Source organism: Caenorhabditis remanei, chromosome III (genome assembly GCF_010183535.1).
Source record: "Caenorhabditis remanei strain PX506 chromosome III, whole genome shotgun sequence".
Classification (NCBI taxonomy): domain Eukaryota; kingdom Metazoa; phylum Nematoda; class Chromadorea; order Rhabditida; family Rhabditidae; genus Caenorhabditis; species Caenorhabditis remanei.
This window is the reverse complement of record NC_071330.1, coordinates 13,818,252-13,843,040: the sequence shown is the minus strand read 5'-3', so window position 1 is coordinate 13,843,040 and position 24,789 is coordinate 13,818,252. Positions and strand designations below refer to the sequence as shown.

At 36.8% G+C, this 24,789-nt stretch overlaps 5 protein-coding genes across 5 annotated transcripts; 4 read left to right on the top strand and 1 right to left on the bottom strand.

The window, feature by feature from the left end:
- Positions 1 to 2,341: 2,341 nt before the first annotated feature.
- On the top strand, positions 2,342 to 2,760 carry GCK72_011253 (uncharacterized protein; the record flags this gene model as incomplete). The annotated part of the gene is made up of 4 exons (XM_053728317.1): positions 2,342 to 2,411; positions 2,464 to 2,513; positions 2,565 to 2,647; positions 2,703 to 2,760. The coding sequence occupies 4 exons, from the start codon at positions 2,342 to 2,344 to the stop codon at positions 2,758 to 2,760; spliced, it is 261 nt and encodes an 86-aa protein (XP_053587894.1).
- A 1,016-nt stretch (positions 2,761 to 3,776) lies between these two features.
- Positions 3,777 to 10,470, bottom strand: GCK72_011252 (uncharacterized protein; the record flags this gene model as incomplete). Its single annotated transcript, XM_053728316.1, has 11 exons — positions 3,777 to 3,872; positions 4,736 to 4,963; positions 5,018 to 5,098; positions 5,143 to 5,325; positions 5,789 to 5,969; positions 6,020 to 6,366; positions 8,368 to 8,778; positions 8,827 to 8,987; positions 9,033 to 9,189; positions 9,417 to 9,599; positions 10,279 to 10,470. The coding sequence occupies 11 exons, from the start codon at positions 10,468 to 10,470 to the stop codon at positions 3,777 to 3,779; spliced, it is 2,220 nt and encodes a 739-aa protein (XP_053587893.1).
- A 2,095-nt stretch (positions 10,471 to 12,565) lies between these two features.
- On the top strand, positions 12,566 to 16,381 carry GCK72_011251 (uncharacterized protein; the record flags this gene model as incomplete). Its single annotated transcript, XM_053728315.1, has 3 exons — positions 12,566 to 12,678; positions 14,309 to 15,107; positions 16,145 to 16,381. 3 exons carry the CDS (start codon positions 12,566 to 12,568, stop codon positions 16,379 to 16,381), a joined length of 1,149 nt encoding a protein of 382 aa, XP_053587892.1.
- Positions 16,382 to 16,954: 573 nt separating this feature from the next.
- Positions 16,955 to 19,377, top strand: GCK72_011250 (uncharacterized protein; the record flags this gene model as incomplete). Its single annotated transcript, XM_053728314.1, has 6 exons — positions 16,955 to 17,080; positions 17,968 to 18,021; positions 18,086 to 18,257; positions 18,316 to 18,365; positions 19,112 to 19,200; positions 19,254 to 19,377. The coding sequence occupies 6 exons, from the start codon at positions 16,955 to 16,957 to the stop codon at positions 19,375 to 19,377; spliced, it is 615 nt and encodes a 204-aa protein (XP_053587891.1).
- A 1,267-nt stretch (positions 19,378 to 20,644) lies between these two features.
- On the top strand, positions 20,645 to 24,137 carry GCK72_011249 (uncharacterized protein; the record flags this gene model as incomplete). The annotated part of the gene is made up of 4 exons (XM_003099537.2): positions 20,645 to 20,767; positions 21,623 to 21,688; positions 21,732 to 21,950; positions 23,886 to 24,137. The coding sequence occupies 4 exons, from the start codon at positions 20,645 to 20,647 to the stop codon at positions 24,135 to 24,137; spliced, it is 660 nt and encodes a 219-aa protein (XP_003099585.2).
- Between the last annotated feature and the right edge of the window lie 652 nt (positions 24,138 to 24,789).

Sequence of the window (24,789 nt, the reverse complement as noted above, 5' to 3'; positions counted from 1 at the left end):
TGGAGAGCCTGGTAAATGCTGAAAAGGGGTGGAAAAAGTGTGCAACTTGAGTCAAAGAAATTCCCTTTAGATCCAAAAACGCTTTGTAACAGTTAAAAATGCACAGGAAATCAAAAATACCGTTAAACCTGTATTAAATGTATGGTCCTCTACTTTTTAAATACCCTATCCTTCTATTTTTAGACTAAAAATTTCAAAACTAAGTTGTATTCTCGAGAATAAAGAACAACAAAATAACAACAAATTTCACCGTTTCATTCACATTTTCTAATAAATCAAGCGAATTCTGGTTTTTCTAACGAAGAAACTGATTTTTTGGACTGAAAAAAAGCCTTGACATTGACAGCCCTTCTATAAGAGGACCTCGGTTTTTCGGTATATGTATCTCATTAATTAATTTAAATTTTTTAACTGTAGTTCACACGGATCCATGGCACCCTATCACTCCGAAACCCATTTTTAATGTGTCACGGAAAAAGCGCCAGAAGTTTTCTGTGCGCATAATGTGATAAAATATATTTGAAAATGTTTTCACCGAAAAAAAACCAGTTTTTTTTAGAACTAATCGTTTTTTTTATTTGAAAAACCATGGTGTATGTTTATGTATTATAAATACCGTTTCTATAGAACTGAACTTTCATCGAAAATTAAATAAAAACAAATTCCAGAGCGATCACTAAATTTCAATTCCAAACAAGAAAAAGCTGGATCAACGAAACTGGAGGCGAAAATTATAGGGGTAAAAGATGCCGCCAACGGGTAGCCTGACAGATGTGAGCAAGCAACATATGTGCAAATTGGAGGGGGGGGGGGGGGGGAAGAAGGATTATCTCAGGTTGGAGCGTCGTTTGAAATAAGAAGAAATCGATTGTGTGCAGGATGAAATTGAAAGTGAACGTATCGAACAAAACTTACATTTTTTTAAACAAAATGATAAATTTTGGTCAGTGTACAGATTTTTTGAGATGTTTCCTGCCAGAAAATAAATATACATATGTATTAGCCCTGCACAGTTCTTACAACTGCGCTCAACCGAAACGCCCTCGCACACAATTTTTTTCGGTTTCGGTAGAGCGTAGTTGTAAGCACTTCGTGCAAATCTCGCTATCCATGTGTACCCTCTTTCGCTAGGTCTCATCCTGCCGATTTCAAAATTATCACTATTTTCAAAGCTACAGTACCCTCTACAGGAGTTATGGGCTTTTAAATTTCTATAATTTTAATAATGATTTCTGATGCAATCCTCAAACAGACAAACACACACTCTTCAAATCATCATTCACACGAATTATAGAGCTTTTTTTTCTATATTTTTTTCAACTTTATTTTCACTTTACTTTATTGATCATTATAACGAATTATAGAGAGATAAGCTTTTTTGCAAGGGAAATCCTCAAAGTTTCCTCTTTCACGCGACTCAAGAATTTGACACCTGATACTTTCGAGAGTGTAGATTCCAAATCTGAAATAAAAGTCTGCTAAATCCTTCTGTGAACCGAGTTATGACCCGTCAAACTTTAGTTAGTGTTTAGCTGTGTACAGAAAAAATGGAGACATGGGGTGTACAGTGATACTAGGTGTCTAATTGTTTACATAATTAGTGTTAGGGCACGGCACCTTATCACTCCAAAATCAACTTTCAATGCGTCACTGGAAAAGCGTCAGAAGTTCAAAAAATGGGTCTCACAACGAAATTTGTCGAATTTTGAATCAAAACTCGATTTTTTTGAAGTGTGACATGGTTTTGTGCAGACAATTAGAATGTCCTTACAATTCCCGATATTTTGATACCCATATTGATAGGTTTCGAGAGAAAAATGTGAGTACCAGGGTTCGATTCCGTATTTGTTTTGATCGAACTCAACTTTTCAAAAAAAAATCTGAATTTACAGTAACTACTGTATGACTACGGTCGTTACATTTGCCGGGGCTCTTTTTTACACAGTTATCTTCCATCTTTTGATATTGTACCTCAAAAACACACCATCTGTTTATACAATTAGCCAGCACTAATAATTGAAATTCCGTCTTCTGTACTTTCACGAGCTACATCTTCAATTCCTATATTTCATCAATTAAGAAGGTCTCAATTGTTTTTCAACTTTCATTCAACATGAGCTCAATAATCTTTTGGTTTTATATAACTCATTACTAATCAACTCTCTTAAATTCCTATCACGAGTTTGTGCATGCTTTCGTCTCTTCCAAATCATCGTCTGTCATGACAACAGCGTGTGGAAGTGACTCTCCATCTTTTCTGTTCAATTTTTTTAAATTTATTTTATGCACGAATTACCCCTTAATTTTTCAGAACTTCAACTGCTTCCTTTTTGAAAAAAGTATGCGAAACAATCGGTTCATTTTTTGGAATGTAAACAACCATAGTGTAGAAAACCTAAGGATTTGTTATGGTAAGTTTCAGGTGACAACTTATATATATATTTTTAAAAATTGTATTTTCAGATACAATAAACTCCCAAGTCTTCATTGAAAAAGAATCAGTGCATTTCACTGTAAGTCGAGTGGTTACTGTACTTATCGTGGTAAGACCAAGCATTTTTTAGCCAACATTCCCTGAAAATGGCGACGGTCTCCATATAACATTTATGTATGGAAGAAATAAATTTGAGATTATTGGAGGTCAAAGGTGAGTGACAGTTTTTATTAATCAGAATCTGTATTGACAATTTTAATGTTTGTAGGAACAACTGGACCCTGTGGCACCAAGGGGAAGTCGTTCCGCCGGCTCGTCGTAATTGAGACCTACTATTGTGATCTACAAGGATTCATACCGAGTGGTCGAAATTTCCCTGGTCGGTGCTACCGCCCCCAGTCTCATCAGGTACTCTTTAAAATTCAGTACTACAATTAGGGCTGTTAAAACAGGCGTTTTCGGGCGGCAACGCCGGTTTCATTTCCGGCGATTGTCGCACACGCCGAAAATAAAACCGGCGATTGCGGCAAACACCGGAAATGAAACCGGCGATTGTCACACACGCCGGAAATGAAACCGGCGATTGCCGCCGCTTTCAAATAAAAACCGGCGAATGACGCCGGTTTTTCAGCATTTTTATTCATTTCCAGTATATTTTCTACGAAAAAAACAGGCGTTTGACGCCGTTTTTTGAAATGAAAACCGGCGAATAACGCCGGTTCAGAAATGAAAACGGCGTTTGACGCCGGTTTGGAAATGAAACCGGCGATGGAAGCAAGTTTCGGAAATGAAATTGCTTTTTAGGCAATTAACGTGAAAATAAGCGGCGCCTGCTTGCCGGTGATTGCCGCAACTAACAGCCCTAACTACAATATCCTGTCGCTGTAATTAAGGACCCACATGTCATATCCTATCTGTCTCACAGTGTCACCACATTTCTCTTTCTCATTACTTTGGTCTGTTCCCAAAAAAATCCATCATTATTTTTTGTTTTTTTTTCTCACTATTCTCTTTTTTTGTACTTTTATTTTATCAGTGTCTATATTACCCATTCGTCAGTACAGTATCCTGTTGTTTTTTTCCCAAACTCGCTATTTTGCCCCTTCTGTTCATCCGAGTGTGTCATTCCCTTTGAAATTACTCCCATTTCGATTTCCATTATAAATTTTCACAGTACAACTGAAATTCAAGTTTATTATGATGTTCTTTATACGACACGACAAGTAGGAATGTATCACACAGTACGAGTAGAGATTATGGTGTTTGTGCACTGACTGGTGGGGAGGAGTGTCTGAAAATACATAGCGTCATTTTTTTGATGAAATTTGAAGTCTAAAATACGTTACTCTTCAGATGATCCACTCTTGTTTGAAGGCTTCTTTCCATTCTTCTTCTTGTCACCTTTTTTGAAATCCGCGTCGTTGGCTTCCAGACCGTTCTGGAAACACAACTTGCTAGGGAGAGTTTGTACAAAAAAGTTGTCAACTACAAAAATGTAGAGAATTTTAAGAACTATATTTTTGTAGTTAACAACTTTTTACTAGCTCCACCCACTTTTGAGATTCCAGCATTCTAAGATCAGAGATCTCAAAAAGGGGCGGAACTACCAAAAGGTTGTCAATTACAAAAATGTAGAAAAATTTAAGGGCTACATTTTGTTAGTTAACAATTTTCAGGTTGCTCTGCCCAATTTTGAGATACACCGGTTTGAAAATAACTTTTTAGATTTGATCTACAAGCCTAACAAGCTATTGAGACTGAGTCAGTTAGGGAGACATGCCAAAAGTTAATCATTTTCTACTGAAAACTGCGACCGGTTTCACTCAGCTTCGGGACATTTAAAAATCAGACGTTTGGAAACCCAAGACATTTTGCAACCTTGACATTTCGATTCTAAACGTGAAACAAGGTTTTGGTCAGTGTAACTATTTTGGTAACTGTAACTATACAGTGACCAGAATAGTTACACTGACAAAAAAGTTACAGTGACAAAAAAAGTTACAGTAACCGTTACGGTGCTAAACTCTCAATCAATTTCCACCTGTTATACAACACTATGATTTTTAACAATCTCAGCCGACCTCAGGCAATTTACGTTTGGAAACCGTGAAATAAGGGTTTTGGTCAGTTTCTCAGTATTTTTTCACGTTTAGTGTCGGAATGCAATGGTTCCGAAACGTGCGGTTTTGAAATATCTGCCGATTTCAGTCAGGGCAAATCAGAAAATCACAGTATCTCTTCTGTATCGATAATTTGGATCTGTTGTCCGCAAATTTTAGTTTTTTTGACACCTGTACCCACCTTAAAACTTCCTTTCGCACTTCCCACCGTCTCCTTGCTATTCGTTTTCAACCAACGGAATGTGAACAACAATAAAATGCACAAGAAGAAACAGAAAAGCGCGGTCAACCCGACGCCAGCCCACAATCCCTGAATTGGCCGCCCGAATCTCTCACACATCAAAAGTCCTCCATTTTTGAAGATCTCGACGAGCGGACGGCATATGAACACCTTTTGTTCCATATCTGTCTGAAAATCGTTTTTTTTTGAGAAATTGACTAATTAACTAATTAAGTAAAGTACCATCAATTTAGTGATAGCCTCATTAATCGATGCGTCCCCCTTCTTGAAATAATTGTCGTTGAGCTCCGTAGCAATTGCAGTCTAAATTTTGATCCTTAACTTTTGCAGAAATTTAAGTGACCCACCGTTTTCGGTGAGTTCTCGCTCAACGCATTCAAATTTTTCTGGAATTTTTTGGCAAGTTCATTCGATTTTTCGAGTGCAGTGATATATGCGGTGTAGAGGTTGTTGAGAGAGGCATCATTACAGTCCTCCAAATTCGCTCCCTTTGCCTCAGACGTGTATCCGTTCAATTTGGTGATGTAGTCCTGAAAATGACGAAAATGGGGGCATTTATTGTTCGAAAAAATTACTTTTTTAGTTCAAAAATGGCATTTTCAGTCAAAAAAAAACTAATTTTTCAGTCCTAAAAACCGATTTTTTAAGTCGAAAAAATGAAAATTTGAATTCAAAAAATACAATTGTTAGTTGAAAAATATGACTTTTTAATCGAAAAAATGACTTTTTCAAGTCAAAAAGTTCAAAAATGGAATTTTCAGACAAAGAAATAGGATTTTTGTTGAGTAAATGATTTTTCCAGTCGAAAAAATGGTTTTTATGTCAAAAGAAAAACGGATTTTTCCTGTCAAAAAACTGACTTTTTTAGTTTAAAAAAACAACTTTTTTCTGTAAAAAAAGATTTTTTTAGTGTGAAACTTGGAAATTTTGTACCGAAAAATAGCCCGAAGAGTTACAGCGACCAAAATTTTCCCCATTTACAGAAACCCCCACCTCATAATTCTTATTCACGGGGAACGTCAAATTCGGTTGTTTCATAATCTCTCCATTAGCTTGTTGTCGGTACGAGTCGAGTTTCAGTTGGTCGATAATCGATTCCTTCGAAATTATAGTCTTCCCATCGATAGCCTTGTACAGTGTCATCGTGTCACTACTGCATTGTTCCAGAATTTTTCTGAAAGTAATTAAAGCAATTAATTAATTAAAGTTGCCGAGTAGACTTACCCAACATTGACAACAACTGGTGTCCCATTGCCAACCGGTGCGACCTCTTGTTTGATTCGATGGAAAAGTTGATAGCCGGGTGTCTCAAAAACTGGAACACACACTGCGGACACGCCCCATCCTAGGACAAATGTAATAATGGCGATGACCATAAGAGTGATAGATGCAGTGACCAGAGAGGAGACACCACTGAGTACGGTACCCGACAGTTTTTGGGCGAACCCATCTTGTTTCTTAAGCGATAATGCCACGGCCACAAATGCAATTATACAGAAAACGAGACCAGTGATTGCCGGAATAATGACACCGATACGGAGGCCAAGTGTCATTGAGGTCCAGGATCCGGACTAGAAAAAGTGTGTTGCTTGACCGAAAAATATACGAAACTGTAGATTTCGACAAGTTCTATGTCTTTGTTATAATCATACTTGCAAACCGGGCCGAAACGGGCCGACACGGGCCGGCGCGTAACTCGCTTCAAACTCAATGTTATGAGCTGAAAAATATACCAAAATGTAGATCACGGCGAGTTCTATGTCTTTGTTATAATACGGGCCGGATGGTTACTTCACAGGATCAGAGAAAATATATATGAAGCATCTGCGCTCCATTAAAATTTAGCGCGAAGTTCGAATAATTCATAATTCTGACAAAAACTTTACAGTGACCAAACCTGTTTGTCAGTGTAACTTGGTCACTGTAGCTTGGGTTAATGTGCCGCAGGTCCGGCTGGAATGACTTTTTGGCGATTTTCGCATAATTATTTGGTCGTATCATCACCAAGACATTGAACTCGTCGAGATCTACATTTTGGTATATTTTTCAGGCTCATAACTAGGGCTGTTACTTGCGGCAATCGCCGGCAAGCCGGCGCCGCTTATTTTCACGTTAATTGCATGAAAAGCAAGTTCATTTCCAAAATTTGCTTCCATCGCCGGTTTTCATTTCCAAACCGGCGTCAAACGCCGCTTTTTTGAGTAGAAAATATACTGAAAATGAATGAAAATGATAAAAACCGGCGTTAAACGCCGGTTAAAAAAATTGTATTTGCCGCAATCGCCGTTTTCATTTCCGACGTGGGCGACAATCGCCGGAAATGAAACCGGCGATTGCCGCCCGAAAACGGGCCCCCGTATTTCCCGAGTATGGTGCATTAGGTCCCTGGCAAGATGCACAGGGTCCCCTGCTTTTGCCAACGCAAAGCAGCATAGTTGTCTTAGGACTTGTTAGACAAAATCCATAGAAGCTGCCGGTGAGAATCGAACCAGCGTTAACCGATTGATACTCAAGCTTCTTAACCACTATGCTATGAAGACCACGTTTTCTGAATATACTTTTGGTTATTATTAATTTTATGTTTTTCACACGTGATAACCACTCACGTTTCGCTAAAATTATTTTGCTGAATAACCGGAAATTGAATTATCACGCTAAAAAACTGTAAACAAGAATAGAGGGGATAGCAATCGTAGGGGTTATAACTGTGGGGTTGTAAAATGGAACAGAAAGTGTGGGGGGTCATAATGAAACCATTGGGGCGAGAGCAAGCTCCAGGGTGTCCTGTTTTAATGTAATCACTACTTCCAGGGCGCTGAGCATATGGGCGGGGCGAGAGCAATCTCCAGGGTGTCCTGTTTTAATGTAATCACTACTTCCAGAGCGCTGAGCATATGGGCGGGGCGAGAGCAAGCTCCAGGGTGTCCTGTTTTAATGTAATCACTACTTCCAGGGCGCTGAGCTTAGGGGCGAGGCGAGAGCAATCTCCAGGGTGTCCTGTTTTAAGGTAATCACTACTTCCAGGGCGCTCAGCTTAGGGGCGGGGCGAGAGCAAGCTCCAGGGTGTCCTTTTTTAATGTAATCACTACTTCCAGGGCGCTGAGCATATGGGCGGGGCGAGAGCAACCTCCAGGGTGTCCTGTTTTAATGTAATCACTATTTCCAGAGCGCTGAGCATATGGGCGGGGCGAGAGCGAACATCAAAGGTTGCAAATGTATTTCGTGGTTCAAAGTGGTAAAATTGTGTATACTTTTGTTATCGAAAAAGAAGGGAATCGAACCAGCATGTGTATTTTACTGTTCATTTCCTTTATCCACTTATCCAATCGAGCACGTTTTTAAACGTTCGAAATTTAATTTGTATATCTTTCTTTTTGACATTCACGGAAATAAAATTTGAAAAAAAATTGAGCGTGAAAAATAAATGAACAAAATCTAGCGTGGTGGCCAGGGACCTTATGCACCATACTCTGAAAATACGGTCCCCCCCCCCCCTCGAAAACGCCTGTTTTAACAGCCCTACTCATAACATTGCATTTTAAGCGAGTTACACACCCCAAAATACAACTCACGTCCACAAAATTCTTATGCATCGTCTTCAACGAAGTCATAATCGCATCGATGTCCTTCTGCAACTTCGTCAACATATCCGTAATCGAGCTCATCGACTGATCAATCTTCGCCTGCGTGTTTTTCATAGAGCTCGTCGCCTTTGCAGACTGATCTTGAATCTTCTCCTTGATCGTCTTGATTTGTGCATTGATATCTTTGAGTTCTTTGGTATTTCGGATAGTTTTAGCGGCTGTTGTAAGTCCTTGAACCGTCGCAATGACACTATTCAACTGGTTCTTTAGTGTTTTTGAATTGATGTCACAGATAGACGCCACTAGAGGTGGAATCTGGGGAGTGTTCCAAAAGTTTTGGAGATTCTGTGCAGCTGTGGAGGTCGCCGTGTTGGCCTCCTCGAATTCTTGGTCATTGAACTAAAAAAATAATATTTTCAGTACTGCCACGCCCCCTTTATAACCAACATCATTCACTTCCGTGAGTCCCACTCGTTTCTTCGTCCCGTCCACAACAATCGTCGCATAATTCCGAATCAACTTTTCCATGTCCGCAAACGTTTTCGTTGTCGTCGACTTCACCTCACATGTGATTTGTTGAGTTCCTCCACCAATAACAGTGTTGAGATCTGGAAGTTTGCCTTTTCACAAATTTACAGAGTTTTCAGAAATACCTCCAGAAATTTGATTGGCATAAGTCAAAGTGTTATCCACAGAGTCGATGAGGTCAGTTTCGGCGAAATTGAAAAAGACGAGACCGGTGAGGGCGAAGATGAAAATGGAGGCGAGCGAGAAGGCGAAGAGGTAACCGGTGACTTCGGAACGGACTTTCTGAAAAGTTGAGAAAAGTTACAGTGACAAAAAAGTTACAATGACAAAAAGTTACAGTGACCAAGAAAGTTACAGTGACCAAAAAGTTACAGTGACCAAAAAAGTTACAGTGACCAAAAAGTTACAGTGACCAAAAAAGTTACAATGACAAGAAAGTTGAAAAGTCAAAATTGGCTTGTTCAAAAACAAATTATTTTTTCTAATTTCTTGAATTTTTCAGAACTGACCGTATCCTTGGGCACACACGTCGAGCAACACGACCATATACACACAACAATTCCGAGTACCAGTGCAACCAGTACACAAATGATACCAATACTCCAGAATAGGATAGTCATGATTTGTCCCAAAAACATTGACTTGATCACGTCTCCAGGATTCAACTTTCCGAATATCATACCGGCAAGGTCCTGGAATAAGAAGGGCGGTTGAGGAAGGAATCAAGTTTTATATTATTAAATTTCAGATTCCAAAACTGCAAAAAATTTAAAGAAACGTTTCATATTGACGAGCATGCTAAAAATCTATACGGTTCCCGTTCTCCTGAGGAGCCTTGGTGGAAGAGTTTTCCACACAAGGCCTTGTAGTCCTCGCGGACAAGATTTTTGCAAAAAATTCCGCGTTTTCTCATATAAGTGGCAAAATATGAAAAAAACGAGTTTTTGAGTTAGAATTGGTTATTTGCAGCCAACAATTTTTGGTTTTTAGCACAAATTTGAGGATTTTGAGTCAAAACCCGGGTTTTTGGCTAAAAACTCCAGGTTCTGGCCGAAAAATCGTTGTTTACCTCTAAAAATCCCATTTTCCCTCATTTCCGCTTTTAAAAACCCCATTTTTTGCCAATTTTCTTCTTTGGTGGATGCGTTTTTCCGTGTACTCCTCTCGGACAACAAGCTTTTCCAACAAATTATCGGGTTTTTTCACTTTATATTGTACATTTGTTGGAAAAAGCGAAGAATTTTTAAAAAAATTGTCCGAGAGGACTACACGGCTCCTCAGGAGAACGGGAATTGTAGCGATTTTTAGGATATACGAAAAGTTTCTTAGAACTTTCTGGAGTATCGGAATCTGAAATAAAGATAAACTCACATCATAAGTTTTGGAGTCGGGCTCCGGCTGAAATCCGTCGGCCAACCCCTTGCCGATACCATAGAATCCGTCACATCCGCCGAATGAGGGCTCCATTGACTTGATTTGATGAACTGGCGAACCGCATTGTTTGGCGCCAAAAGTGATCACCGTGATGAAAACTATCGAATACACAATTGAACCAAGTACCATGTTTGAGTACTCCTTTCTCTGAGAATACGACGATGATCGAGTGGAGAGAGAGTTGTCTGGAAACTGGTGCGCCTTTGACGCATTTCTGTGTTTTCAGAACTTACATACCCGAAGAAGTAAAACACTAAAGTTTGTCGACGAAAACTGAGGAATTCCACACATTTTTCTCTTTTTATATCCACGAAATTTGACCGTGGAATGGATACAGTATGCTCTAGATGTCAGGGCACGTAGAATTTTTTTTCAATTTTTATAATTTTGACCTCAGACTTTTTCAATTTGGAAATTTAAGCGAAAATGGTGCGGTCACGGTTTTATGAAAATTGAGTACTGTAGCTGGCATTCTTTCTCGTATTAGGGACATGGCCTATATCATGCGAAAGCTGAGAAAACGCAGATTCGGAATATATATTCAGCTTTTGTACACGAAGCCCAGTATTCGAGAAAAACGAGGTTAAAATTTGAAAAAAATATATATATATATATGTATTACTTTTTAGGTCTAACTAGTACTAGTAACAAGTAACCCTAGAGGCCTAAAGTTCCAAGTACCTTAAACCGTAGTTTATATGAAAAACCGAGTCAAAACCTACAAAATTATATTAAAACCATACAAATTGGCTAAGTTTTCAGAGAATTTGTAGGATTGGGAAAAAAATGCAAATGTTTTTTTTCAAAAAATTTTCGTTGAAAACAAAAAACTAAAAACACAATTTTTGTGTCTATCTGTCTATCAGAGGAAGTAAAAATTTCTTATCCGGAAGTCGGAAGTCGGAAGTGAATTTCCTTATCCGGAAGTCGGAAGCGATTTTCCTTATCCGGAAGTCGGAAGTCGGAAGTGAAAAAACGCCCGGAAGTCGGAAGTCGGAAGTGAATTTCCTTATCCGGAAGTCGGAAGCGATTTTCCTTATCCGGAAGTCGGAAGTCGGAAGCGATTTTCCTTATCCGGAAGTCGGAAGTTGGAAGTCGGAAGTCGGAATTAGATTTTTTCTCAAACTTTCAAAAACTCCAAGAGAAAAGATCATAAAATTGGCGGAAATCAGTGGAAAATTAGGTTTTGGATTAAGAAAAGCCAATTTCCTCTCCTTTTCGACCATTTTTTCAAGTATTTCTGCGAAATATACTTTTCGAAAATTCAACAGTTACGGAATGACGGAAGTCGGAAGTAAAATTCCTTATCCGGAAGTCGGAAGTGATTTTTCTTATCCGGAAGTCGGAAGTCGGAAGTCGGAATGATAAAAATGCCCGGAAGTCGGAAGTCGGAATTCCATGCAACTCTGCTGTCTATCGGTGTATCCGAATGTCCGAATGTCCGAAAATCCGAAAATTGAGTTATGCTTCCAAGAAGTCACAAATATTTGAAAACCAGTCGGTTCACGTCGCCTACCGGCGACTAAACCTCCTTTTCTACACCACCCTTCTACTTGTTACAATGTTTCCCACGCTTTTAAGAAATGAAGTCATTTGAAGAATGAAAAAGTTCTATAAATAATTTTCCCCGTGAACTCCTACTTCCCTATTTCGGAAATGAAAGCCACTGCTAGGCTTGAAAACCACGTTTTTTGACCTAGTGACCTAGTCGAGACCTATTCTAACTAAAAAAAAATAGACGGGCATCAAGTGGTGAAAATTTCTGATCTTTTGGTCCAAGTTCGAAGAAAATCGGTTCAGTAGGAAGGGAGGTAGGATCGGCGACAGACAGACAAACATACAGCCGTTTACGTTTGTTGATAGTAAAGATTGTACAAAAATTGCAACAATTTTGTGTTTAAAAAAGTTATAATTCTCTATTTTGCCAAACTTTGAGCCTGTTTTTCTTGAATAACAGACCTCGAGGGTAAAAACTGAATAAAAGTATTTGGAAACAGCGAGATCTCAGCTTTCCAATGATATAGATCATTTCCGCTAATTCCAAACACACTCCATGACCTTCCCTAGTTAGTGAATCAATTTTTTTTACAGTTGTCTGTGAAATATTATATTTCCAATAAAACGTGGAACTAATCTGACACTTACAAAAATATTTACAAAAAACCAAAAGGTCAAATCATTCTTTTCATATCCTATCGATCGATCGACAGCGTTCATTCCCAAAATGTTTCTCGTGAAATGGTTCGAGTCCCCACCGCCGCCTCAAACTCTTTTCATAACGGATATGCCCGATTTGGTAATGGCAAAAATTTTGGAGACAGCTGATTTTCTGTCAATGTGAGTTGTTTTTTTTTTTTGATGGATGGAGTATTTACAGTACCGTGCAGTAAGATATACAATTTGGCTGCTTTCAGTTGAAAATTACCAACTTTGAGAGTGTTTCATAATAAAACTTACTGTCCCACAAAGTAAATTATGTATGAGCCATACAGAACAAGAGTAGAACTTTATTTTTGTAGTTGACAACTTTTTTGTACGGACACATCCTAGAATGTTATGGTCATTTTAAAGGGAGAGCTCAAAAACTATTCAATTTGCACTGGACTATTTTAAAGAGGATCTAATTTGTCAATATCATAGTTGTACGGAAAGACATTTTTCGACTTCCGGAATCCAGAATTCGGAACCGGAATGACAAAAAGAAACCCGGAATTCCGGAATTCCGGAATTTCGGAATTCGGAATGATTCGATAAATTCGCAAGACCAATTCATTTGTTCGAGTGTTTTTATTGATAAATAAAATTTAAAACTACTTTTGAGCATCAAAACTCAAACTCAAAAAACTTCAAATTTTCAACTTCCGGATTTCGGAAATAGGCAACTCGAAAAACCGGAATCCGGAACCCGGATTCCGGACAACTATGGTCAATATGTAACTCTCAAGGGAGTGCCCGTACAAAAAAGTTGTCAACTATAAAAATAAAGTTCTACCTTTGTTCTGTATGATCCAATCAAAATTTACCATAACACAAAGTTGGTCATTTTCAACTGCCAAATTGTATATAAGACGGTTGAAATTTCAAAAGTTTAGAAAATTGAAGAAAAAATTCAAAAATTCAAAAATTATTGTACCACGCCAATTATGACTGAGCAGATTCATTAAAATATGAAAAATGGAGGGCAGATTTTTCAAATTGACAAGTCTGGACAGAAAAAAATAAATTTTGTTATTTGAGTTCCGACTCATCCGTTGTTCGTGGATTTAGGGGAGAAATTGAAAACTGAAAATTTTGAATTAAGCGGTATGTTGAGGAGGAGAAAAAATTGAGACTGCTGAAATTATATCTCATTCAACACCGAGCTTCAAATATTATTGAGTTTTCTGAAAAGCAAAAAAAAGAAGAAAATTCTGAATTCTCTGAACAGAACCGAAACACTTGAAACATAATCAAATGTTCTACTATTTTTTGTTCAACCGTCTTATACAGAACCGGACAAAAAGGTTTCAACTTTTGGTATTTTCAGTTGAAAATGCCCAACTTCAAGAGTGTGTCATGGAAATACTAACATTCCCACAAAATATTTTTTTTACGAGATCGAATAGACCATGAATAGAACTTCATTTTTGTAATTGACAACTTTTCTGTCCGAGCACTCCCTAGCAAGTTACATATCGATAAAGTAATTACTCTCTCAAATCGACCCATTTCAGTGCAAAATAGTGCAAATCGTCTTAAAATGACTATAAGGAGTGTCCGTACAAAAAAGTTGTCAACTACAAAAAAGAAGTTCTACTTTTGGTCTGTTTGATTCCATAAAAAGTTATTTTATAAGACAGTTAGTTTTACTATGACACACTCTCCAAGTTGGGCATTTTCAGCTGAAAAAAACCAAAAGTTCATACCTTTTTGTCCTGTACTGTATCTTACTGCAGGGTACTGTATCTAATGTAATTTCGAATTTCAGTCTGCGACTCCGAAAAACGTGTCACTCATTCCGAAACTTCATCGACGAACTAAAACCGGATTATGGATTGAGACATGTCAGGCTCAATTGGAGCTCAGATTGTATTGGTGTGATTCTCGGTTTTACCAATTACCCCATGAGAAATCTTGTTCTTGACTATGAGAAAAATGAGAATGGCGGTGGCTTCACTCTGAGAATATTGGGAGATTGTATGAAACAAAACAAATTTAGAGAAGACGAAGATTTTCTGGATGCATTCTTCAAGGATTTGGGTGTAATTTTGAGAAATCAGAAGGCTCCTCTAGAAGTTCTAAATATCGTAAACACCTCTGATTCTATATTTTATCGTGAGAAACCAGTAATCAAGAATGCTGAGCCGAATCCCATAGCGCGAATCTTCAACTGCTGGAAATCGAAAGAAGACGAAAAGTGTCCTAAGGAACCAGAAAAAGTTGTAGACAAGTTTTTCGATTGGCTCCAGAATATTCTGACTTCAAGAGCTCAAAAAATTCAAACGAGAAACATGAAAATCGAAGTCAAGAGCCCAAGTTGTTTTATCAAAATGGCGCCATTCATCAACATGAAGAAATTAGAAAGACTCGGAATCAAAAAAATGGAAAATGAAGAAAAAACTGAAAACTTTAATGAAATCGCTGAATTGGAGGACTGGGAGTCGATTCCAGAGTTGAAAATTGAGGGATTCCAAGTGACATTGCCTCTTCAAACATTTCTACACAAGTCGACTCTCAAACTTTCAGTGCCGACACTTACGATGGAAGATGTTTTACTCATAAAACAGGTATGACTCTAGAACGTTTCGAAACCATTGCATTCCAACACTGAAAGAGAAAAAAATATTGAAAAATGAATAATTAAAATGATCAAATTATGTACACTGACCAAAAATCGTATTGAAACCGAGACATTTGGCAACTTTGTTGTTTGGAAACCAGACTTTTCAAAAACATGACAAGAATAGTTACACTGACCAAAACCTTATTTTACGATAAGAGTCAAAATTTCATGGTTTCGAGAAGAGTGGTTTCGAAACGTCTGGTTTCAAAACAGCAAGATTCTCTCGGTTTCCATAACACTCCGACTCTAAATGTAAAATAAGGTTTTGGTCAGTGTAACTATTTTGGTCAGTGTACAGTTACAGTGACCAAAACCTTATTTCACGTTTAGTATCGGAATTAAATGGTTCCGAAATGTCTGATTTCGAAACAGCAAGGTTGCCAAATGTCTCGGTTTTGAAACCATGAAGTTTTGACGCTAAATGTGAAATACGGTTTTTGTCAGTGTAACTATTTTGGTCACTGTACATAACTTGGTCATTGTAACTATTTTGGTCAGTGTGCAGTTACAGTGACCAAAACCTTATTTCAAGTTTATTTTTGGAATTAAATGGTTCCGAAATGTCTGATTTCGAAACAGCAAGGTTGCCAAATGTCTCGGTTTTGAAACCATGAAGTTTTGACGCTAAATGTGAAATACGGTTTTTGTCAGTGTAACTATTTTGGTCACTGTACATAACTTGGTCATTGTAACTGTTTTGGTCAGTGTACAGTTACAGTGACCAAAACCTTATTTCACGATTATTTTCGGAATCAAATGGTTCCGAAATGTCTGGTTTCCAAACGAAAGGTTTTGAAACGTCCCGTTCTTACCAGTTACACAGCTTTCATCAATCTCAGCCGACCACCGGCAATTTCAACCGCCGATCTTAGAACATAAAACCAGACGTTTCGAAACCAAGACGTTTTGAAACCATAAAGTTTTAAATCTAAACGTGTAATAATGTTTTCGTCACTGTAACTACTACTCTCTTTTTTTCAGACCTTCATCGCTTCTCCTCTTCTCGACTATCACAAAGTTCACTACAACACCCTGAAAGACATGGACCAGCTACACTCGGCTCTCGGTGAGGGAGATGGAAATAATGTCAAAACATGGTATCACGATATTCCGGAGACAAGACAAGAAATTACAATCGTTCACGATGCCAACAATCGCTTCTTTTGCTTCAGTCAATATGTGGAGTGTGATTCTTATACGGACACTGAATCTGAATAAAAATTGAATGATATTTAAATGTCCTTAGTATATCGATATAACTTGTGACCAATATCTGATATTCGGCAGGAAAAGTGAGCAGCCAAATTTTCACTGGTTTTGGCGATCGCTTTAGGTTTTAACGGAATTCTTTTTTTATATGTACATAGGCTTGATTATTCTTTTCTGAAAGCTAAGAACACGATAAATTCGAAAATTTAAGTTTGAAAAAGTTTGGCTTGAATTTCAGAGACTTATGACAGAAATTGTAAATTTGGGATTTTCGACGTTTTTTGAAAATCTATAGTTCTACGAGTTTTCAACCGATTTTAATGATTTTTAGCTCAAAAAACTTGGAATTGAACGAATTTTTCATGAAAAATATTCCAGACTAAAAATGTTCTCGATTTCCAAAATTTCCGCATATCTTATCGCCATTTTCTTAACATGATGTCATTTTCACATGTTTTACGCATTACAAATTTCCCTCTTTTTCCCCTTTAATCTCATATTTTGTTTCGGTTTCCATGGAGACGTCTCTCTCTTTTAAATCCCTTTCCTCACTCAAAACATTTATTCTCTCTCATTTTCCCCATGGACTTGGACCATCCGTTTTTTCTCTCTGCCACATGGCATGTGCCAGTCAATGGAAAGTTGCATAAGATTGGTTTCGAGCATGTGGTAATGGTGGGAGTCGGGATTATTCGAGTTGATGATAAGGTATATTTATTTTTTTGATTCCCTAATTATTTTTCCGTGAAAATGGATAAAATTCTGCACTGTTTGAGCCTAAAATCAACTCAAAATGTCAAAAACTGACAACATTACAGATTTTCGAAGATTTTCGAAAATTTTCAAAAATTCATAAAATCACTAAAACTGTCATTATTCCTTTATTCACTCTTCAAAATGAATAAATTCAAAATATTGAAATTCAGCTTGCCAAGAGCTTTCAGAAAAGTATAATCATGACTATGTTTGGGTCCCACCACGAAAACTACAGTAACCCTTTCTAATTTAAAGGCGCATACAGTAGGAAAAAATAGATGGAGCATGATTATACTCATTCGAAGCGTCTTGACTCACTGATTGTTAATTTCATAGTTTTATAAAATTTGGAGAAAAAATTAGAGAATTATGATGAAAATAAAATTTACTAAATTTTCGAGAATCTAAAAAAAACTTCTAATCCCCGTAACTTCATGAGGTTTTAACCAATTTTGAATTAACTAATATTTCTGGATTCACTGTGAAAACAGTTTTCAGAAAAGTACAATCATGCTCCTATTCGGTTCAAGTTGGGTCATACCACGAAAACTACAGTAACCCAACAAAGACTACGGTAGTTTTCGTGGTGAGACCCAACGTGCTTAGAACCTAGGCATGATTATACTTATTCGAAGCGTCTTGACGCGTTGATTATCAATTTTATAGTTTCATGAAATTATGATTAAAAATTACAGAGTTATGATGAACTCAGTATTTTTCGAAAAAAATTCTGAATTTTTAAAAAAACTTTTTCATTTTTTAGACAATTATTCAAGTTTTCGAACTGTGTCCTACCACGAAAACTACAGTACCTTCCTTTTTACGGTACATTATTCCAGATAGTCCTCCATGAATCCAGTTATCCCGGAAAGCCAGCCAGAGACACATTCAAGGTAAAAAAATATTTTTAAAAATAATTTTTTTGATCTAAAATTTTATTTTTATGTATTTTCCCAGGTTTCTGGAGTCAACTGCATTATAAAAGTGCAAGAAATCTCGGAACATATATTTCAAGCCAACTTGGAGGTGGATGGGCGGAGCTTCAAGGATTATCAGGAGCAATTTAATCAGAAATTTATTACGTGGAAGCCAATTACTGTAGCTGGAAAAGATGTCAGCGTTGTTTTGGGTGAGCTGAAAGAAAAAATAAAAAATTTCAAAAAAAATTTCAAAAAAATTATTTTCAGACAAGGAGACACTCGAAGTTTGGAGAGATGGAAATGCTATTGACACAACGGTGAGGCTCATAACTTTTTAAGTTGTGCGTGTAAATTAAATTGATTAACATTTTTGAATTCAACGTGTCAAGACGCTTCGAATGAGTATACTCATGACCTGATTTGGTGAAAGTTGGGTCCCGCCACGAAAACTACAGTATGCACCTTTAAACTAGAAGAGGGGTACTGTAGTTTTTGTGGTACTAGAGCATGATTATACTTTTATGAAAGCTGCTTTCATGGTAAATCCAAAAATAGTAGTTTTATCAAACTTGGTTGAAAAATCATTAAGTTACGAGGATTTGAAATTTGCTAGATTTTCGAAATTTTCGAAATTTTAATTTTTATCATACTTCTCTACTTTTTTTTCCAAATTTTATGAAATTGAAAAATTCGCCATCAGTACGTCAAGGCGGTTCAAAAAAGTATAAACATGCCTATATTCGGTGCAAATAGGGTCCCACCACGAAAACTACAATTTGGGTTACTGTAGTTTTCGTGGTGGGACCCAATTGACACCGAATAGGGGCATGATTATACTTTTCTGAAAGCACTTGTCAAGCTGAATTTCAAAACTTTAAATTCATTCAATTTAAAGGGTGAATAAGGCAGTTATGACAGTTTTAGTGACGTTTTGGATTTTTGAAAGTTTTCGAAAACTTTCGAAAGTCTGTAACTTTTTCAGTTTTTGACATTTTGAGTTGATTTTAGGCTCAAAAAGTGCAGAATTTTATGATTTTTCAGGAAAAAAAAAGTTAATTTTCAGAGAGACTTCACTGAATCAGGTATCGCCACATTCTTCCAACTTGACAGCACTCCCTGCAAGATTTTGAGTGATGGTACTTCTGGAAAACGGTAAGAGAGGGTTACTGTAACTGAATTCTTTAAAAATGAAAGATCTTTTCTAGAACAATGACACACATCCTCTATGCAAATGATGTGGAGGTTCCAATAGTTGTGGAGGTGGATGAGAGACCGATCAAATTGGATTTGACGGGGACGCTGAAATCGAAAAAGAAGAATTATAAGTGATGATTTTGAAATTATATTTATTTGTAAACTTTCAATAAATTAATAGTTTAAAAAAAGTGAATATACGACCACGAAAACTACAGTAACCCATTAAAAGGCAGACTTGCAACGGGCCGGGCCGGGCCGGGCCGGGCCGGGCCGGAATGAAAATTTCCAGGGCCCGGCCCGGCCCGGCCCGGCCCGGCCCGGTCGGCCCGGAAGTTCAGTACTGAAAAAAAATTCAAATTTTTTTTTCGAAAATTTCCAGATTTTTTTGAAAAATATTTCTTAAAAACAATTTTTTGTAGGTTTCGAAGGTTTTTGAAAAATATACTCCAGGAAAAATATGAAAAATTTTCAGAATATAAATTTTCGGACAAAAAATTGTAGTGAAAAAAGTTCAAAAATTCCAATCCGGGCCCACCGGGCCGGGCCGGGCCGGGCCAAAACCGGGCCGGGCCGGCCCGGAATCTTGCAAGTCTGTTAAAAGGTAATTTTCGTGGTGGGACCCTCTTTGCATCGAATATAGGCATGCGTATATTTTTCTAGACCGTCTTGACGCACTGATTGCGAATTTTTCAGTTTCATAAAATTTGGAGAAAAAATTAGGGAATTATGATGAAAATAAAATTTACAAAATTTTCGAAAATCTAGCAAATTTCAAATTCTCGTAACTTAATGATTTTTCGACTAATTATGATAAAACTACTATTTTTGGATTCACCGTGAAAACAGCTTTCAGAAAAGTATAACTATGGCCTAGTCCCACAAAAACTACAGTACCCCTATTCCAGTTTAAAGGCGCATACTGTAGTTTTCGTGGCCTCCGGGACTCAACAAAAAAAGTGAAAATATCAGCTGGGAAGTTCAAAAATGATGAGTCGCTACGTAGCCAATTTAAGTAAACCGAAATGATACGGAGTAAATGGAAAAGCGCAGGACAAAATTAGGGAGTTGAGTCGCTACGCAGCCAATTCAAAACAGCGCGATGATACGAAGCCATATTTGTATGTCTAGGCATGATTATACTCATTCGAACCGTCTTAACAAACTGATTCTAAAAAAAAGTGATTTTCAGATTTTTGAAAAATTTGAAGAAAAACACCCTTTTCAGATGTGCCGTCTAGACCGAACGAATAGATATTTTCAAGAATTTTAGAAATTTAGAAATATCACAGCATTTTTCACAGCACTAGACTAATTGCATGTTTTCATGGTGTCTCCGCTTTTCTCAATTTTAGAAATTATTTTTCAACTTCATTCCTCTTATTGGACGACAACTGGCTCAATGCCCGTAAATCCTGAAACATTTATCATCTCTTGGATTCTACCAATCAACAATAAACAGTACAAGATACAGTTGGAACAAGCGTTCGTCACCAATGAGATTCATATTCGTGTTGATCAGAAGGTAGGCTCCCACCACGAATTCCACAGTAGCCTAAACTTTTTTTCAATAAAATATTCAAAATAAGCGGGACGAGAGCTTTCAGAAAAGTATAATCATGCCCCTTTTCGGTTCAAGTTGGATCCCACCACGAAAACTACAGTAACCCAAAATGTAGTTTTCGTGGTGGGACCCTATTTGCACCGAATATAGGCATGCTTATACTTTTTTAGACCGTCTTGACGCACTGATTGTGAATTTTTTAATTTCATAAAATTTGGAGATGAAATTAAAGAATTATGTTTTTCAAAATTTTCGAAATTTTCGAAAATCTAGCAAATTTCAAACCCTCGTAACTTAATTATTTTTCAACTAATTATGATAAAATTACTGTTTTTGGATTCACCGTAAAAGCAGCTTTCAGAAAAGTATAGTCATGCCTATATTCGCTTCCAGTTGGGCCCCGCCGCGAAAATTACAGTAATTACAGTAGGGGTATGAAAAAAAAAAAACTATGAAATTAACAATCAGTGAGTCAAGACGCTTCGAATGAGTATAATCATGCCCTATCTATTTTTTCCTACTGTATGTGTCTTTAAATTAGAAAGGGTTACGGTAGTTTTAGTGTTGCGCCCAAACATAGACATGATTATACTTTTCTAAAAGCTAAAAACACGCTGAACTCAAAAATTTAAGTTTAGAATAGTTTGGTTTGAAATTCAGAGAGTTATAACAAAAATTGTGAATTTGGTATTTTTCACATTTTTCGAAAATTTTCGAAAATCTGTAGTTCGGCGAGTTTTCAACCGATTTTGATGATTTTTACCTTAAAAAACATGGAATGGTACAAATTTTCTATGAAAAATTTATATTTTTTAGGAAGTCTACGAACACCTTTGTGACGTGACCAACTACTTCAGGCCACCGGACAGAAATTATTTCAAGGTATATGCAATTTAAATTTTCTTAATTTTCTTTAACTTTCCAGATCGATGGTATCCAATGTTGCGTAATTATTGAAGAGCCATCTTTTGGAGTCTATAAACACAGTCTGGTAGTTGGAGGGAAGGCATTCCGAGAGATTAAAGAAGAGCATTATACGAAATATGACACGTGGAAACCAGTTATTAGCGGGAAGGAATATTTGGTGGTTATGGAGAAACACGCGATGAATACATGGGTTGATGGAAACCAAATTGATCTATCGGTAGGTCAATAATTAATGGAATGTTGGATTCAGCTGATTGAGAGCTTTCAGAAAAGTATAATCATGCCTATATTCGCTTCCAGATAAGTTCCCACCGCGAAAACTACAGTAACCCAAAATGAAGTTTTCGTGGTGGGACCCTATTTGCACCGAATATAGACATGTTTATACTTTTCTGAACCGTCTTGCCGCACTAATTGTGAATTTTTTAATTTCATAAAATTTGGAGAAAAAATTAGAGAATTATGACAAAAATTTCGAAAATTTCGAAAACCTAGCAAATTTCAAACCCTCGTAACTTAATTATTTTTCAACTTATTATGATAAAACTACTATTTTTGGATTCAACGTGAAAGCAGCTTTCAAAAAAGTATAATCATGCCTATATTCGCTTCCAGATAGGGTCCCACCGCGAAAACTACAGTAACCCATTTCAAGACGCATGGGGTCAAAAAACATAGGCATGATTATACTTTTCTGAAAGCTAAAACACGCCGAATTCAAATATTTAAGTTTAAAAAAATTGGTTTGAAATTCAGAAAGTTATGACAGGAATTGTGAATTTGCATAGTTGTCAAGGCCCGGCAAGGCCCGAAGGCCCGGGCCGGGCCGGGCCGGGCCGGTAGAAAATTTTCAAGGCCCGGCCCGGCCCGAAGGCCCGGCTTCAAAAAATGACCCTTTTTTTCCAATTTTTTTTTCGAAATTTTTTCATTTTCGCTGACAAGGCCTTGACAACTATGTGAATTTGGAATTTTCGATATTTTTCGAAAATGTTCGAAAATCCGTAGTTGTACGAGTTTTCAACCGATTTTGATGATTTTTAACTCAAAAAACTTGGAATCGTACGTATTTCCAATGAAAAAACCCCCCACTCACATTGTAATCAAGAAGGTTACGGTGTGCATCTTTAATCCGGAGTACTGTAGTTTTCGTGGTAGGACCCTAACTATGGCGTGAATGCAGTTCTTTGAAAGTTTTTAATGCTAAAATCTAACGTTCCTAGTCAGTGTAAATAAATGACGAAATCAGTTTAAACTGATAGTCATTTATACTATTCACGTCAACTAGTCGAAAGGAAATGATTATCGACATAGTCATAATCATTTTAGAAATGACGAAAACGATAGTCGATTCAGCTGTTTCGTTAAAACTTTTAAAAAATGGTCGAAATAGTACAAACGTAAATAGCCGAAACGTGAGTATTCAGAGCAGAAAAAAGGAAGAATTCAGAAAAATTTTAAAATGAAAACTCATTTTCTCAGTCATTTACGTCGTTTTAATAATTGTTTTTGTATTGGAATTAATCATTTACGTCGTTTTGATAGTTGTTTTTTCATTTCCGATAGTCAAATTACACTGTGTTTTTTTAATTATGATATTTTGATTATCATTTTACGTCATTAATCGCGTGACGAAAAATGACTAACTAATGATTAGGAACTCTACTAAAATCACTGAGTTACGGTCAAATTTCAATTTTCGAAAATTTTCGAAAATCTGTTTTCCCACCAGTTTCAGTATTTTGGATTGATTTTAGACTTATAGAGTTCAAAACAGGTTCGGGATATATTTCATGTAAAATTCGTACGATTTTGCATTTTTGAGCTAAAGATCATGAAAATCGGTTGAAAACTCGCAGAACTACAGATTTTCGAAAAATGTCGAAAATTCCAAATTTACAATTTCTGTCATAACTCTCTAAATTTCAAACCAAACTTTTTCAAACTTAAATTTTCGAACTCAGAGTGTTCTTAGCTTTCAGAAAAGTATAATCATGCCCATGTTTTGGCGCCACCATAAAACTACAGTATACCCCTACTTGGGTTACTGTAGTTTTCGCGGTGGAACCCTACTAGGGCATGATTAAACTTTTCTGAAAGCTCTCGGCGCCCTGCATCTGAAAATTTGCTCTATTTTCCATAAAAACTCTTGCAGAGACAATTCACTGACCACGGAACTGTTGCTATCTTCCATCTTAATGGAACCCCTTGCAAGATACTGACGGAGTGTATCATTGGAGGTGCCAGTGGAATGAAACACTCATTTTTTGTCAACAATAACACAGAAGTCTCATTGTTTGAAGATTCTGGAGAAGTGGAGTTCACAATGGACACAAATACAGTGATTGAAGGGAGAAAGAAGGAAACAAAAAATAATTGGAAGAAGATTTGGAAGAGAAATCGATAATTGATTCATTTTTGAAAACCGAAGTTCTTATATTTCATAAATAAATAAATGAAAAAACATTTACTAAAAGTTTTATCAAAATTGGTTAAAAGCTCATAAAGGTACGAAGATTTGAAATTGGCTAGATTTTCGAAAATTTCGTAAATTTTATATTTATCATAAGTGCTCAACCGATACTTCAAAACCGACTAAAATCAGTTATTGATTAATAAATCGGTGAAAATATGAGTCGGTTTTTAAAAAAGAAATCGGTTTTTCTCCAGGGAAAAATCGGTTTTTCATCGGTTTTACCTTCGGTTGAGCACCCTGATTCATAATTCTCTAATTTTTTCTTCAAATTTTATCAAATTTCAAAATTATCAATCAGCGCGTCAAGACGGTTCAGAGAAGTATAAACATGCCTATATTTGGTCCAAATAGGGTCCCACCACGAAAACTACATTTTGGGTTACTGTAGTTTTCGTGGTGGGACCCGATTTTCACCGAATATGGGCATGATTATAGTTTTCTAGAAGCTCTTGGCAAGCTAAATCTTAATATTTCAAATTCATTCATTTTGAAGAATGAATAAGGAAGTTATGACTGTTTTAGCGACTTTATGGATTTTCAAAACTTTTCGAAAATCAGTAAGTTTGTCAGTTTTTGACATTTT